We start from the raw sequence: 18,126 nt of genomic DNA on the forward strand, positions 1-18,126 counted from the left end.
GTAATTTAATTAACGTTGCTGTAGATCAAAACATGTGCAGAAGTGCCCCAATCTGCTTTTCCCAAACAGTAGGACTTAGTCCCTTTTCTTTAGTCAGCTTTCATTTTTAATAGTAGAATCTGTTTCGGAGGTCTAAAGTATTCCAACTGATTTCACTCCAAAAGAATAATAGGTCTCTTGCATGATACCAGTAACTCATTTTGAATAACTTCCTGAAGATGATGGAACTATAAAATTCATGATTTTGGAATGCTAAAATGGGTATTTAGTCATTTTTAAGAGTCATAAATGTTACTAAGTACATTTATTAACCATTAAGTTATTAACCACTTATGTAGCATATTAATAAATGAAAACCCCTATTATGTACTTACTGTGTACTAAGCCCTGGGGATACAAATACTGAAGTGAGAGTGCCTGCAATCAAGGGGCTCACACTGTAATTGTCAAAGGGACAACATAGAAAAGAAAGTTCAGTTTCTGGGCAAGTGGAAAGATCTGGATATTCTAAGAGTCTAGTTGTAGGGGTGGATGGCAAGGTCTACAGGTGTTCAGGTTACATTAGTAGAACAGTAATCTAGGGAGTATAGAGGCAGGGCAGATGGTAAGGACCATTGATTGGGCCAGTGGTCCTTCATCTCCCTGAAGGGATTAGGGTTGGGGATTCCCCATTCCATCCATAGTATGTGAGCAGTCAAGCAACTTTGCATGAGTTTTGTAGCATATCAGAGGAACAAGGGAGCCTCCATGGTAATGATCTTCCCACTTCTTGGCTGTCCACTTAAATGGGTTCTTAAGGTCTAGCTTTAATCCACTAAAATATTTGTCTTACCAAGTAGTTAATTATTTGATTGTCCTATTCTTCGTGGTATATATAATAATAGAACCTCAGAAGTTACCTCATCAGACTCCAACCTAAAGAGAAACTTCATCTGCAGCATCTAAAACAAGTGATCTTAAAAAAAAAAACAAAAACAAAAAAAAAAACTCCTATGTGCCAGGCATTGTGCTAAGTGCTGAGGATACAAATAAGAAAAAAGAGACAGTGCCTGCCCTCAGGAAGCTTATAGTCTATGGGAAAAGACAATACAGAAAAGGAAACTGAAAAGGAAGAGAGAATGGTCTTCCGTATAGAATCCCAAATTCCTTCCACTTAACCTAAAATGGCTCCATTTCAAGTGCTGTCACCAGCTAGTTTGGATGTCGTCCAGCTTTTCCTGAAAAATGAATCACTCCAAACTAAACATAACCCACCAGATGTGGTCTGGCAGGAAAGGGAGTATATTGGAACAATAACTTCCCTTTCCTTAATATTCTTTTTCTAGTAGGGATCTCAAGATTGTGTTAGCTTTTTTGGCTCCTTTGTCACACTGTTGACTCACGTTAAGCTAGGTCACACAGTGGATGACCAGGCATAGAGTCAGAAAGACCAGAGTTCATATCCTGCCTCAGATACATTCTAGTTCTGTGACCCTGAACAGGTCACTTACCCTCTCGCAGGTTCACCTTTGTCATCTGAAAAAAGTGGGGACGATAATAACACCTGATTCACAGCATTGTTGTGAGAATTGGGTGAAATAACATAATGTGAAGCACTTTGCAAATCTCAAAGTACTATATGAATGCTAGCCATTGATACTATTATAATTATTACTATAGTCCTAATACCTCTGGGTCTTTTTCATGCGAAGTGTTATTTGGCCATAGTCCCCACCTCTTTGATCACAAAATTGTTTTTGTTACATTTGGGTCTAGGATTTTGTGTTGATCCCTATTTAATTTCATCTTATTAGATTCTGCCTATCTAGCCCATTGGGATTTTTTTCTAACATAATTCTGTTTAATACTATGAGCCCACGAGCCAACATGTTAGTAGTTGCCGCAAGCTTCTTGGCATTTGAAGATTTTATAAGCATTCTATTTATGTCTTTATCTAAGCAGTTGACCAAAATGTTGATTAGAACAGGACTAAGGACAGAGCCATACAATCCTCCTGCTTGGCATTAATCACTCCTCTTGGGGCTCTCTTCATCTGATTTCAAATCCACCAGCTAGTACAGTCATCTATATCATGTATTTCCACTTACACATAAGGTTGTCTTGATGATAAATGACTTTTCCATGCAATTATTTATCCTTCTAGGTAAGTGCTGTGGCTATCATTGTTGCCTTGTTACATATTACATAAGGTTCAAGGAAGTGATTTACCTGTGTCCATGTGACTAGAAAGCGTCAGATGCGGGAACTGAACTCAGTTCTCTCTTTACTCTGAGGTCCAGTACTTTCCATTATACTGTCCTGCTTCTTGGGGTAGAAGATATGTCATGAAATCGAATGCCTTTGGTGTGCCCTGGCTCAAACCATTCCATTTAAACCTGATAAAAGGAAATGAGCTTATATACTGGCATGACATGGTCTTGATAAGACCAAAATGGCTCATATTGATCGCTGGTTCACTTCCTGAAACCTTCAAAGCATCCCTTTGAGGCAGTTAAGGTGGTGCTGTGTATGGCCCCAGACCTAGAATCAGGAAGACCAGAGTTCACATATGGCCTCAGACACTTAAACCAACTGTGTGACCCTGGACAAGTCACTTAATCTTTTTGCCTCAGTTTCCTCAACTATAAAATGGAGATGATAATGGTACCTGCTTCCCAGGGCTTTTGTGAGGATCAAATAAGATCATATTTGTAAAGCACTTAGCATAGAGTCCATCACATCTAGGTGCTATTCCCCTTTGTTTCCCCTCATAATTAATATTAATAAAAAATTACAGTACTGAAATTTTTCCAGGAATTGAAATCAAGATTATTAGCCTTTAGTTTGAACCAACCTATTTTCTTTCCTCATTTCCAGAATGAGTACTGTTTGTCTGACTCTAGTGCTGCAAGACTCATTCATTTACTCTGCATGACTTTCAGAGATCATCAGTGGTGACTCAGTCTAGTCCACTGGTTCTTTCTGGTGATATAGTTCATCCAAGCCTGGAGACTCAAATTCATTGAGAGGACCTGGTGGGCAGTCTTAGTATCTCTTCTCATCAGCATCTTCTTTTGTTAACCAAGTTGCTTCCATACTTTTCAGTCAAAGTTGATTCTCTCTTTTCTGCAAAAACAAAAGCAAAGTAAGAGTTGCATAATTCTGCCCCCACCTCCAGGGATTGATTGTTGGCCTCTACATAGATTTTTTTTTTTTTTTTGGTCCTTTTTGTTCTTAGCTTTCATCACTATCTTCTGTGCCGTCTGAGTATCAGTGCTCCTGGTGTTGCTTTAACAGCACCATTCACTTTTTTCATCATTTATTTTCCTTTGTGTTGCCTTTGTAGGTGTGATTTTTTTTTTAACATTCTGTGTTAGTTTATACAAACATAAAAATCCTGTTCAAAAATGGAGATTTCTTGTCCTCATCTTAGACATCTTTATATCCTCTTTGGGAGTCTATACCCATGCCTTCAATCCAGAAGCATTCAAATCTTGATTGAATAAATAAATCTATGCAAAAACTTAACAGACATTTAATAAATGCTTACTATGTGTCAGGCGCTACGGCAGGTATGGGGGATTTAAATCAAAAGCAAAAATAGCCCCTGCCTTCAAGGAGCTTACATTTTTATGGGGGAGGCAATGTATATCTCTATCTAGATAGATAAATGGAAAGATGATGGAGAGAGAAATAGATGATAGAAAGGTACATATATAGATATATATAGATAGAGATATAGAGATATAGAGATATATATCTCTATATCTATATCTCTATCTATATATAAAATTGAGGCATGGGCGATAAATACCCAGGGGATGGAAAGTGACCTTAGGAGGGAATCAATAAATGAGGGGACCAGGAAAGACTATAGGAAGTAACTGCGTCTTAAAAGGAAGTCTTTCGTTCGAGGCGGAGTTGAAAAGCGAGAAAATCCCAGAAATAGAGGGCAGGGGAGAAGCACAGTCACTATAGTGTAGGTGATGGAAAATGGAATAGTGTTTGTCAGGGCCAGAGAGAAGGACAGTTTGATTAGATTGTAGAGTGTGTGGGGAAGAGCAGTGTATTAAAAACTAGGAATATGGAAAAGTTTCTTGTTGTGAGTGAGCTTTACGTGGCAAACAAACGTTGCTGTTTAATCTCACCCTTAACAGGAAGCTTATGAAGTGGGGGGGGGGGGGGCCAAGGCAGTCCCCAGGCTGTGGAGAGTGAATGGGATTTGTAGTGTTGGTGGAATTTGAGGCAGGGAGCCTTGTAGAAGGTAAAAGGTAATGAGAGCTTGAACTAGGGTAGTGGCTGTGAGTAGTGAAAAGGGAGAATATGTAAGAGAGGCAGTGGAGGAAGAAATTGCAAGATTTAGCAGCTCCTTTGATGTGCAGAGTGAGTGAGAGTAAGGAGTTCAGGGGACACTGAAGTTGAAGGTGAGGGTGATTCAAAGGAGCATGGTGCCCGTGACAGTAACATAGAAGTTCAGAAGAGGGATGGATTTTTGAGTGTAAATTCTGTTCCTACTGTATTGAATGTGAGATACCTGGGTGGCGCATATTTCTGAATCTCCAATATACAGCTGGTAATATGGGACAGAGACTAGGTCTAGACCAGTAGACTTCTGAGTCATCTACATAGAGATGATCATTGAACCCATGGGAGCTTGTGAAATGACCAAGTGAGAGTCTGAAGAGTAAAGAAGGTGAGGGCCCAGGACAGAACCTCATGAGGCTTTTTTTTTTTTCTTAATCATGACATGGTTGAACATCCAGCTAAGGAAATTAGGAAGGAATGATCAGACAAATAGGAGAACCAGTAAAGAACAGTCATAAAAACAAAAACTAAGGTATTTACCCGTGTCAAATGCTGCAAAGAGGTTAAGAAAGAGGAGGATTCCAGAAGGGCAATTAAAACATTAGTTACTTTGAAGAGAGCAGTTTTAAGTTTAGTGATAAGGTCAGAGGTCAGATTTCAGAGAATTTAAAAAAGAATGAGATACATGGAGGCACTGATTGTAGGTGTCTTTTTCAAACAGTTTAGCTATGAAGGGTAAGAGAAATATGGGCAAAAGTAAGTGGCCCCACTGAGATGTAGTGAAAAAAATGGAGGGAGAATTGGACGTGGTTGTAGGCAACAGAGGAGGACCCAGTGAGAGAGTGAAGATTCGAGAGATGGTGGTGCAGGCAGGCTGCTGGAGAAGATGGCACTGGATGTGATCCAAGAGTCCATGTAGAAAGGCTGGCTTTGGCAAACAAAAAGGCTGCCTTATCCTCAGTGACAGAAGGAAGAAACGATAGAAGTAGGGAGAGGATTTTAGAGAGATTTGAGATGAGGAAGAAGGAAAAATACCATTAAGTATATGGGAAAGTCCTCCCATGGGAGGGGTGGCATGTGAGGTGACTTGAGAAAAAGAGTAAGAGAATAAATGTATTGAAGAATGATAGGATTGTCTTACTGTAGTGAGGGCCCAGTTGAAATTAGAAAGCATACATTTATAGTGGACCCTTGTGGGTATTGGCAAGACCAAGAATAAGACCATCCCTCTGTATAACTGAGATTAATTATAAATCTAATGCAGGAAGGGACCTTAGAGTTCCATCTAGTCCATTCCCCCTTCATTTTACAGATGACTTGCCCAAGGTTACATAAGTAGCATTATATGTGGGATATGAACACCCGTCCTCTGAGTCCAAAGCCAGTGCTTTTCACTGAAACACATTCTTCCCACATGAGGCACAGGTTATGGAAGTTGAATAGAAATAATAAATAAATGGAAGATTTGGAAATTTGAAGTTTAAAAAAATTATCGATATGTATGTTGAAATCCCATAGTACGAGGGTAGAAATTGGAGTGGAGAAGAAGATTGTGGTCCGAGCACTAAATGCATTGAGGTAGAAAGGATAATGTGCTGAGGTTGAACAGATAATGGATTTCAACGTCTAGATTGGATAATTAATCTGGATTCTGTAGGAGGAGGAGGAGGAAGAGGAGATGATGGTGATGATGATGACGATGATGATGAAGAAAGGAATATTCAGATTCTTATGCCACAACTTTGGAGTTGATGTGGGGCAGAGATGGTTGCAGAAACATAAGTAAAAGAAGATGGAAGGAGAAAAAGGAGGCAGAATAGAATAAAATAAGTCTGTTAATCATCAGTTGGGCATATGTGGATTGGCATACATGGCAGGGAGGGAACAAGGTTGAAATGTGGGAATAAGGGAAGCTGAGAAGTTAAAGTTGGAAATACGGCAGAGATGTTTGGCAGTTGGGACTTCAGTATCACAGGGAAGAGAAAAGTATATGATAGGAGTATGCTAACCATTCGAGAATGAGTTCAAGTAGAGTAATAGTGAGGTCTCCTGATGAAGGAAGGTGATTAGAAGATTCAGGTTCAACCCTTCAGGTTTCAGGACAGCTCACAACTCCCAGACTTTCCATGCTGCCGAGTCCTAGGTTGCTCTGTTCTAAGGAGGCATCTGAAAGACCTCAACAGATACGGTGTGTCCCAAGGCTGATTCCTAGCATAGAGGCTGAAGGTGCCTCCTAAATTGTGTTATAAGCCATGAGCCATCAGGAAGTCCAACCAGGAGGCTGAAGAGTGATAGCATTGGTTCTAACCTCTCCCATCAGCCCCAACCAAATCCTGGTGGTATTGAAGCTCTCCGACTGGTCTGGAAGCCTAGTTATTGAGGATGACTTAATCTAGCCAGCTCAGCTCAGTTGTTGTTCTTAGGCATCCAGAAGCCCAGTGTGAGGTGGCCTGAGGCCAGCCAAGAACAGGACCTCACTGCATCATGGCTTTATGTGCCATAGATTGTGTTCATTCAAAGCCAAGCCAATTTATTAAGATTAGAATAATGAGAATCCACAGCTAATTTAAAATTTCTGGTAATAGTAGCCCTTCAAAGGTTTTTAAGTATATTATTGAAATAAGATAGATGTCTTAATTTTTCTTTTCTTAAAGTTAGGATAGTGATTTTGCTAGAAATCTCAGCATCACTACCTTCCATTTAGTGCCTAAATTTAATTCCAGGTGGGTTGGAATTTAAAATCAATTGGTCATAGAGATAAAGTGGGCAAAGAGTTCATACGTTTGTGTTCCAAAAACGTCTGTGCCAGGCTGTACCCACTTGAAAAGTGTGGGCTCTTGGACTTGGCTGCCTGACATGTCCAGCTGATGTAGGCTGGCCCAGCATCTGCTGCATTCATTGTGTTTAATGCTGGATCCATCTGTTTTCTGTCAAAGCTATTGCCAACAAATTACTGATCTATTAGAGAAACATGGAAATAAGATTGTACTTCTCATTCCTGGCTTTTTGTCTCATGTTTTGTTTGGCTTTTATGGAACCTTACATTTTTGCCGTGTGTGTGTAAAGCACATCATAACTGGTATATAGTATTGAATTGTTTGCTTTATAAAATAAGAAAGAAATCTAGCTCATTCTCTAACCTCCTTCCTTCCTCCCCTCCAAAAAAATATATATATAAAGCTCATTTTAAGCCTTGAGTGACCAGTTTTACCCAGGTATGTGAGAGTAAAGAGAGTCTTACCAGTTTCAAGGAAAGGAAAGAGCTTTTCTGTTTCTGCTGCTGAATAGAGGCCTCTGTAATTATTATTTCCTTGACATGTACTGCTGAATGCCAAATCATGAAACCCGATTGATTGAAGAAAGAAAATAGAGATTGGGTGCACAGTATAATCTGTGTGTGTGCATGTATATGTGGGTGGGTATAGTTATTATAGTCAAACACATACTCCACCCCATTACAGTTTGCTTTCTGGTATCCAGCAAAGAGCAGCTGCTGAATTAAACAGGGCGATTGAAGCTGAGTTCTTCCCTATGTAGCTACATCATTTGAACCGAAAAAGATTGTAATAGAAAAAGATACAGGATAACCTATGAATCTTTTTTTTTTCTCCTTTCTGTTCATAAAGTTGTTGATTGCCAAATAAAAATGAGGTGCAGGAACACAGAGTAATTCAGGAGACTTCCTTCTCTGTTATCCCACATTGTGGGGATATTCTCTGCAACAAACGCATAAATGTTGGGTTTGTGAAACAAGATTAAAGTGTTATTTCATTTCCTTCCAAAGCAAAGGGCACATGTGTTTTCACTGAAGAGGGTTTCTAACCAAGTGTGACAGTTATGAGGATTTGGGGTAGAAGGGTGGAAACTGGCTACAAAGTAACAGCATGAATGTATGAATTAATTATGTGTGCATTCAAACAATGAATTAGTTTATTTTTAATAAAAGCAAAGTGAGGAAAGAGGTCTGTATTTCTACTCTTGATTATAGATGGGGGAGGGTGGAGGATGAGGTCATGGAGGAGGGAAAAAGAAGGAAAGATGTCTTTTTCCTGCTCACAGAGGAAAGCTGGGATGACTTGTTATTTAAATAAGCCTGAGAATAGTGAGTAGAAGCCCACATGTTCCACTCTCTACATTCCTCCCGGACAAGGATTAGAACACTCTTTCTATTAAATCGAGTGTGGTGGTTTAAAAAAAAAAAAAAAGGCTAAAACTCTTATAATTTGCATAATAAAACTGGACTTCCATAAACTGCTTTTTATAATGCCCTGCCATCAGGAAGGGCAGCTAGGTGGCATAGTGGAAAAAGTGCCAGGCCTGGAGTCAGGAAAACTCATCTTCCATGATTTCAAATCTGGTCCCAGTCACTTATTAGCTGTGTGACCCTAAGCAAGTCACTTCACCCTGTTTGCTTCAGTTTCCTCATCTGTCGGATGAGCTGGAGAAGGAAATGGCAAACCACTCCAGGATCTTTGCTAAGAAAACCCACAATGGAGTCACACAGAGTCAGATAACAACTAAAAAATGACTGAACAACTAATGCCATCAGGACACCTTACAAAAATATAGAACATAAAAATGCCAAATGCATACAAAGCCATTTCTGGAGGTGATGGTGGACTCCAGCAATGGAGGAAACTGAGATAGGCTTCCTTTAGGAAGTTGCCCTGAAGCTGACCATTGAAGGATGGGGGTTCTACAAAGTGAAGATGACTGTGAACGGGGAACAGCCTACAGAAAGGCACAGACGTGAGAGATGAACACTATATGTGAGAGACAGCAAATAATCCAGCTTGGCCAGACTCGATTGCATGAAGAAGAGTTCTATGCAGTAATCCTGGTGACGTAGGCCTGAGCCAAATTGGTGAAGAACTTTCAATACCAAAATAAATGTGTTATTCTGGAAGCCACTGGAATTTCTTAATTAAGGGAGTAGCATGGTCAGACCAGTGATTTTTAAGTATATCAGATTTGATTGCTGAGAATCGAGGATGGATTGGAGGGGGAGACTGGATGCAAGGGGACCATTTAGGAGGCCACCCCAGAGTACAGGTGAGAGATGATAAGGGCCTGAAATGATGGTTTTTTTCCCCTAGCATCTCAAGCAGTCTGAATTTTGTCAGGGCTACACATACAGTGAGCTAAAAAGATGCAGAACAATATGCTTTCCTGAAAAGTCAGTTTTAAATATTTGCAACTTTTATTGTAGCAGGGACACTTGAGATATCAGAGGGGCCCTCAGGATGCCAAAATGGATGATACTCCTACATCCCAAGAAGAGACTGGAAATAAAAAATATATGTGTGTGTGTGTGTATAACATATATATTAATATATAAAATATATTTAAAATATAATTTTAAAAAGGATATTAATAACACCTACCTCACAGAGTTGTTGTGAAGATCAAATGAGATGTTTTATAAATGTGTGTGTGTGTGTGTGTATATATATAGTATTTGGTAATCTTTAAAGCACTATATATAAGATCTAGCTGTTATTATTATCATTATTATTATCCATTTATCAGTTATCAATGTCTCCAGCTATTGGAGATAGTTTTTTTATTACAATCTTTTTATCTTTAGAGTTTGCTTTTTCCCTTACATCTGAAGTGAACCTCATAGGTCTATTAGGCCTTTTCTTTAGTCCCTAGTTTTCCCTTTGTTTATAGCAGGCCTGCACATCCTGCGGCCCAGGCACACCAAGGGATTTCAAGCAGACCTAGACACCAAGACACTAAGAGGATGTTTTCCTCTACATTTTTTGCAGGCCGCACGAAATCCTTTGGTGAACTGTCGGTTGTGCAGGCCTGGTTTATAGCATCCGTCTTACATTAAATAAAACTAGAATGAAATTAAAACAAAAGAGGTCAGAGAGTTATGAGAGATTTTTGGAGTTAGGATTCATCTCTAGCTGTTAGGCTCAGGGAGAAAAGTGGCACCTAAACAAAGAAAGGAAGGGTTTCAACAGGAAAAAATGTGACAAATACACATTCCATCAGAAAGGATGAGCTCCATAAATGCTAAATCAATACCGTCCAAAGCCCTACAGGACAACCTGAAAAGATCAGGCAAGGGAGAAGTTGTATTAATGAGTTATAAAATGGTCTAGGTTAGTTTAGAAAATCTTCAAAAATCACTAGCTTTTAAAATTAAGGCAAATGATCAAGATTTTAAAGGATATAAAATTGAATTCCTGCTTAGTGACTTAAAATATTTTCTGAGATGTTCCATTATTAAATACTTTAGTGTTATGGAAGTAATTAATTCTTCATTGGTATAAAAAGCCAAAACAGTGATAAAATGTTATAGTTATTGTCTTCTTTGACTGTTTGCATGAATTAAAAATACATGTATATTAAATATATTTCTTGTACTTTTAAAGGTAATAGTATTCTACAGAGCAGTGTGAATCTAGGAAATCATAGGAGTGACATAAATGTAATAATTCCTAAGGGATCTTCCTGCCTTCAAGGTCTAGGACAGTGGTGTTAAATTCGTATAGAAATGTAGCCACCAAACTATACATACGAATGCCTATGGGCTACGTGCTAACTTAGAAAACCACATAGTCATATTATCTATGTTCTAATTAGTTTAATGTTTCCCAATTCATTATAACATGGTTTGGGCAAGTGAGGCTTTCATCCCTCCTCTACCAATAACTAGCCGTGTTACCTTGGGCTTAACCTTGGAACGCAGTTTCTTTCTCTGTAAAGCAGTACTAATAATTCTTGTCCAGCATCTTCTTCAGGTTGTCATCAGTACCAACTGACACTGCATATGTGAATGTACTTTGAAACATTAAAAAAAAGTATACAAATGTAAGGTATTATACTACCCACAAGGATTGACTTTTCCTTAGCGGCTTGTTATTAGAACTAGTTAAAAATCACTTCTATCCCCAGTCACATACTATTTAAACAAAAATAGTAGTACACATGTAGCCACAGCACCACATAGACCATTATAGTAGTATACCAAATTAATCTCATTCCCCTAAAAACGTCCTTGCTTTTTGCCTTGACTGCATCCATTTCCTGTGTCTTGAATATCTCTCCCTCTTTGTTATATTTCAATATCTCCTTTAAAGATTGGCTCAAGTACCACCTTCTTCCAGAAGCCTTCTCTGATGCCCTCGGTTTGTAAGAGGCTTTCTCCCTTTCAGACCTCACAACACAATTTATTCTGTCCCTCTCTGGTTAAATTACCATGTGTTATTTTGTATTATAGTGAGTGGGTTCAATAGCATAGGTGCAAAAGCTAGCTTTAGAAACTGGGAACGATGCATCTTCTTTTGAGATGAGAGGAATAGAGAACAAAGGGAGATGGGCGGAACTCTTGAGGTGGAAGAGGAGGGAAATTGGGAGTACTTTTATGTCAGATGGCCGGCCTCAGTGTTCTCAGTAATTAGTGAGAAAGATCATCTTCAAGGTAGGTTGGAATTGGGGGCTTTTGGAGAGTGCATGTCGTCTGGAATGGCCACTGAGAAAAATGTGATAGGAAGTCAGCAAGCAGTGAGCTGCATTTTTAAGATGCGTAAATGCGGTGAGGTATAACAGGTTGGAGGGCATGCATCTATTATAGGGCCAAACAAGCAGTTTGGTGATTTGTATCTAACATTGCACAGCAATCCAGGAGCAGAGAAAGAGGTCAACAAGGTTTCCCCAGAGTTGGGGACTGACAGAGTTGACAGTAAAGGATAAGGGATTCTGAAGTACTAAGGTATCATTAAAAGAGTTGACCATGAAATCCAAAATGGGTAGGAAGGGAAGTAGACCAGAACTGGACTTCTTAATCTGAGATCCACGAGTGTGTGTGTGTGTGTGTTTTGTGTGTGTGTGTTTGATTGGTAGCTGTTATAATACAGTTGGTGTCTTTTTTAACTCCTAAGTATTTTATTTTATGCATGTGAAATCTTTGTTTTCAGAGAGGGTCCATAAGCTTCACCAGACCACCAAAGATATCCATGACACTAATAAGGTTAAAAAGCCTTCTTCCAAGAGAAGAGAGAAAGCTGGGTTCTATTTAAGGCTACATGTGGTCAGGGCTCTCTCTCCAAGTGTTTCCTCAATTTTCAGAACAAGCAGATGTCAGATAGATGGATAGTTGGATGGGTGGATGGGTGGATGGCTGTGAGTATACATGCGTATATGTTTGTGTTTCTCCCTTTTGCATAGTTTTTCAGTATTCATACCTGTGCACACACACATGAACAGTGTTAGGGCTTTATCTTTGTTTTAATGAAGCTGCTCAGTTGTTCCTTTTGATTAGATGACTAGCCTTGGCGATGGGAATCACTGTCCTGTTTCAATTTTTTTTTCCAAGTACTATGATTAATGTTTATTGAGTCCTGGGCAGAGAAGAAGTAATGCTTTTAATCCAGCCGGTGTTCCATGTGAGTAAAAGGGACCCTTAGGAAGGACAAGAAGACCTAACAATCCCTCAGTGATTAAGCCAAACTAAATAAGGTTTCTGACTGACTTATATGTGTCTTACTATACATACTTTCTCTCCATCTTTCCTGCTGTCCCAGAAAGCAGGAATAGATCTGAATTTATAGAAATATGATCTTGCCACATCACTGGTTGTGGGTGGTAACTATTCCTTCCCATAGGCCTGTTTTCTCTCCAAACTCTTGCTTTTTAAATACTCTTTATTATTCTGATAATAGAAGGGAGAAGAAATATGTATATATGTGTATACGTATACATGTACACACATACACACACACACACACATATATACATGTATTTACACACATACATTGTCTTTAACTCCTTTTTTTTGACACCTTCAGGAATCTCTTCTAACAAGGAAGAATATGAACAAGGTTTAGTATCTATGAGTAACAATAGCCAAAGGGATGAGGGAAGGGGGGGGTTCATAGGCACCAAAAAAAGCAATGGAATTCATAATAGGTTTTTATTTATATGTGCAACATATATTCAGAATTATAAACCCCAAGTCCATAAATCCCTAGACGTTCCCAAGTCAATCTGGCTGGCTGACTTAGTTGGTGAGCATGGAGTTATTGTTAGATTCATGGTTAAGAACCCATTAGTTTTGCTTTTATCATAGCTCAGGTCAGGCCAGGTATCTCAAGATATGTAGCATTGGTCATAGAGGAAACCGGACGGCTCCTGTGCATGCTCTGTATTCCAGGCACACCGCCCCACTCCTTGTTCCCCAAAGTCAGCATTCCCCTTTCCATGTCCCTGCCTTATCTATCATAGACCCCTCCTAATTATAGCATTAACAATAACTAGTGTCCACATAGTACTTGAAGGCTTGCACAAAGTATTATATATATTGTCTCATTTTATCATCACAACAACCCTAGTTGGTAGCTGCTATTATAATGCCTCTATTTTACTACTGAGGAAATTGAGACCATCAGAGGTTGAGTGACCTGCTCACGATCACACACCTACAGTCTGAGGCCACACTTGAACTCAGATCTTTCTGACTTCAGGTCCAACACTATGCCCATTCTGGCATTCCCCCTTCCCTCAGCTTCTTAGGATCCCTGGCTTCCTTCAGTGCTCAGATCAGGTACCATCCAACCATCTCAAAGCCTTTCCTGGTGTTCTCAGTTATTAGTGTGTTAGTGCACTGCCTTGTATTTATTTCATTAGTGTACATGTTGTATTTCTTACTCATGGGAAAATGTAAGCTGCTCCAGAGCAAAAGTAGAAGCAGCCAGGTAGTACAGTGGATAGAGCACTTACTTCCATGCAATGCTGTGAGGATCAAATGCTGAAATATTGATGAAGGGCTTTGTAAACCTAAAATATTATTGCTAGTGATTAGTATTGTTACTATTATTATCATTTATTATTGTCTTGTTTTCTAAATGACTGCTTCAGAGTCTTATGCATAGTGTTTAATTAATTTGTGTAGTTTATGTTCAGTGCCTTTTTTTGTTTGTTTGTTTGTTTGTTTGTTTGGTGCAGCATTTGGGATTAAGTGACTTGCCCAGAGTCACACAGCTAGTGAGTGTGAGGTGTTTGAGGCCCGATTTGAACTGAGGTCCTCCTGACTCCAGAGCCCGTGCTCTATCCACTGTGCCACCTACCGGCCCCTTAGTACCATTATTTTTTAAAGGGTCATTCAAAGCAGTTGCTTTATGAATAGTATCATCTTAATTAGTCAGTCAGTAATCAGTACACATTTATTAAGCATCTACTATGGACCAGACACTGTGCTAAGCACTGGGGATACAAAAAAGATGTAAAAACCCCTGCCCTCAGGGAGCTTACAATCTAATCTTAAAGGCCAGAACATCAATAAGGTTTCCTTCTTCTTTTCCTTAACCTTTTGATATATACGATTTCTGTTTTTATTCAAAATGATTTCTTGATTGAGTTACCCATTATTTTTTGACCAAATTATTGTCAATATTAAATGAGGAAATATTTGGAATTATCTCCTTCTACATTAGAGAGCAGCCTTAACAATCAAGTAGCAAAGACTTTTATTGTGGCCATTTTTGTTTTGTTTTTCTCATCAAACACACGTCTTCTGAAGCAGCATATACTGCCCACCAAGGTCCATCAACTTTCACATGGCCTCTGTATATAGCCAAACCCTGTTACTGAATCCATTCCTCATTGCCCGTTCCTGTAAATAGGTTTTTAAATTTTCCCTTCAAATTTCCACCAGCAAGGTGGTGCATTTCTTGCTCTAAAAACATTAGGACAGAAATAGAGCTTCTTCCTCTGCCGTTTCACAGTTATTCCATGTAATGTAACTGGCTAGTAAGAGATGAGGTTGGTGAATAGTTTTGTACATAATTTTAATACCAGTTCATAAAACTGCCAGTATAAAAAATATTATGTTCCAAAAGTTTGCTTCTAAGTGTAGGACTTGGACTTTGAGATACATTTTTCCCATCACCACAGGTTTCTTGGTAGATAGAAAGAAATCAGTTGACCCCACAAATGTAGCTGAAATTGTATTCATTTGTAATGTTTTTGTTTCATACTATTTTTTCCTTGCAAATGTAAAATATTTTAGCCATATTATGGATTAAAGAGGATTCATTCTCCTGTAGGAACTTCTTCAAGGATCTGCTGTTTTAGAGGTGTTGCATATATACTGGTGCTAAGTTTCTCCAAATTAAGTTAGTCTAATCCTCACATGACAGCCATACAGGCCATGCTGGCCCCATATGGCAACCATTCCAGCTTAGTAGGATCTGCCAGAGTTTGTACTGTGAGGTAGCCTTCAGAAATAAAGGATGGGATGCTGAGTCTCGGGCACATATTGCTGAAAGCTCAATTAGATTTTCAGGGACTAGAAACCCCACTATTTTGTGGTGTTATTTTCCCAGTTGAGCATCCAGAGAAATACATTTGTCTTTCACTGTAAAATATAAAACTCAACTATCCAGCTCTTTCTGGGAATGGAATGGTTCTGGATGTCCAGGTTTTCTAGACACCTGAAGATTTACTGTTTAAAGTACCAAAATAGATAGATGTTCTTTAATTGCCATTTGTATGATAGTCTTTCTAAACATGTCACAGTCATCCGTGCAGCCTTAAAGCAAAAGTATGCTGAATGTAACGTTTAACCTTTTCTTAATGACACAGGGTTGTTTTTTAATGTGTCTGTTATTGTACTACATTGTTACTAAGCCATTTTCTCAGGGACTCTTAAGGGGCATAAGGCTATTTGCCAGTGAACTAAATGGCACTCGATTACTGTACTTCTTAGGTAGTTTTCTCTTCCCTCCAAGTCTGTCAGATGCCATCTCTCATTGATGAAAGTGGGGGTCATTAGAGACTCTTTCCTTCTCCTCTTCTAATTTTTATTTCTGATTGATTTGTGTGAAGTTGAAATTCAGAAATCTTAGCTTCTTAGATTCATGTGTAGAACAGAGACCCTGGTTGAGAAGCCCTCCTGCACATCAAGTGTTTGTGCTTTCTTTAGTTTGTGGAGTTGGTCATGCAGCTGGGCTATTTTTTCTTATTCTCTGGTTCTTGTAAGTGACAGGTGAGATTGGTAAATAGATGATTAGTTACTGTAAATAATTGATAATGATCAGACATTTCTATAGAACTTTGTATTCACATGGGTCCCCAATATATACAGGCATATGTATGCTTCAAATTTTGTTGTCTTAATTGGGTAATTTCTGAAATAACATATGGTAGTTGGCATTCACATAGAAAAGGAAAAATATTAACCATGATGTAAAATAGTATCTCTGAACATCACAAAATTATATTCCTGAAATTATTTTCTCCAAAATTAATTTAAATCAGATATGCTTAAATTAATAGAGCTGTCATTAAGAATTTTTTTTACGTGGAAAGATGGAAGACAGGCCACGCAGGACAGTATTGAGGGAAGCAGAGAAAGTCATGGGGGAATGTGGCAACACAGAGGACAGACCCATAGTAGTCCCATGTCCTCTGATTGGGGGTGGGGAGAGTACAAGAGGCATGGTAGCACCTTAGATAGTCCAATCAGAATTACCAAAGATTGAGTGGTTCATCCTACAGATTTAACAGTGTCCTTGACCCAGGGGAAGAGAGGTAAAAAGGGGCAAATGAGCCCACTGAGAGAGGAGCAAGAGACATTAGGAACTGGGGCCATTGGAGGAATAGAGTCCTGCTGCAAAAGAGGAAACACACATCTTCCTTCCTCCTCCATGTTGGCACCTCAGGGATGAGCCCTTGAGGTCCCTTCTTAGTTGTGGCTCTACCGTTTAAGCGAAGACAGGAAGTTCTAAATTAAGGAAAAGAAGGAAAAGAGAAGACATAAGGAATCTGATGTTTTAAAACCACACAAAACACTGGTATCCCTTAAATGTTTAACTTGAATTTTTCTTGAAGGTTGCAGTAATTACATTTGGTGCTTTTTCATCTGATTTTATGGTTAAGGCCACTAGGACTTAGGTAGATAACGTTTATGGCTAGTGTCTTGGATGAGGCCAAATGAAGAAACACTTGATAAGGGTAATAATTAAATGTCCTGTATTCTCCATATTGTTAGATTTCGGCTTTCCCAATGAATGTTTTCAAAAATTGTAAGATCAAATTTCTGTTTGCTTTTTGTTTAGGTAACTACTCCAGACCTCCAACATATAGTGGGGTGCCCAGTGCAAGCTACAGTGGCCCAGGTCCTGGCATGGGTATCAATGCCAATAGCCAGATGCATGGACAAGGGCCAAGCCAGCCATGTGGGACCATGCCCCTGGGACGGATGCCATCAACGGGGATGCAGAGCAGACCATTTCCGGGAAACATGAGCAGTATGACACCCAATTCTCCTGGCATGGCTCCGCAAGGAGGACCCGGAATGGGCCCCCCAATGCCAACTGTGAACCGTAAGGCACAGGAGGCCGCAGCTGCAGTGATGCAAGCTGCTGCAAACTCAGCTCAAAGCAGGTATGCTTTAAAGCAAAAATACATATTTTTTTAAAGGGATTGAAGATATAGTTACATAATTTTCCAAGATTATAGTATAGTTATAATTGAATGTAATTTCTTTGCATCTTCTGACTTCAAACATGGTTTGTAACATAAAGGTTAATGAAGTAAATGACAGACTACCGTCCACATTTAAAAAAAAAAGGAAGAGGATAGTGGTTGGCAAGCATCAGAGTGGAGAGTTCATACAATTTTTGTGAGATTCCAGCAAAACCAGATGCAGCTGCAGATAGAGTGGACTTTGTAGCTAAGTAGGATTCCATTTTGAATTATGAGTTTAAAACAGCAAATATTGAAGACTAAGAAAATATAACCTAAATGAATCCTCATTTCTACCCCTTTTTTATAAACATATACACATACACACACACGCCACAAAACCTTTATGAAATGGAGAAATTC

At 39.1% G+C, this 18,126-nt stretch overlaps 1 protein-coding gene across 1 annotated transcript in view; it reads left to right on the forward strand.

The window, feature by feature from the left end:
• Nucleotides 1-18,126, forward strand: part of LOC114031462 (AT-rich interactive domain-containing protein 1B-like) — a 550,161-nt gene that overhangs the window by 468,004 nt on the left and 64,031 nt on the right. The window contains 1 exon segment of the mRNA XM_027846531.1: nucleotides 17,355-17,682. Coding sequence (XP_027702332.1) covers nucleotides 17,355-17,682 — 328 coding nt within the window.

Source organism: Vombatus ursinus, unplaced genomic scaffold (genome assembly GCF_900497805.2).
Source record: "Vombatus ursinus unplaced genomic scaffold, bare-nosed wombat genome assembly UNPS02015175.1, whole genome shotgun sequence".
NCBI lineage: Eukaryota > Metazoa > Chordata > Mammalia > Diprotodontia > Vombatidae > Vombatus > Vombatus ursinus.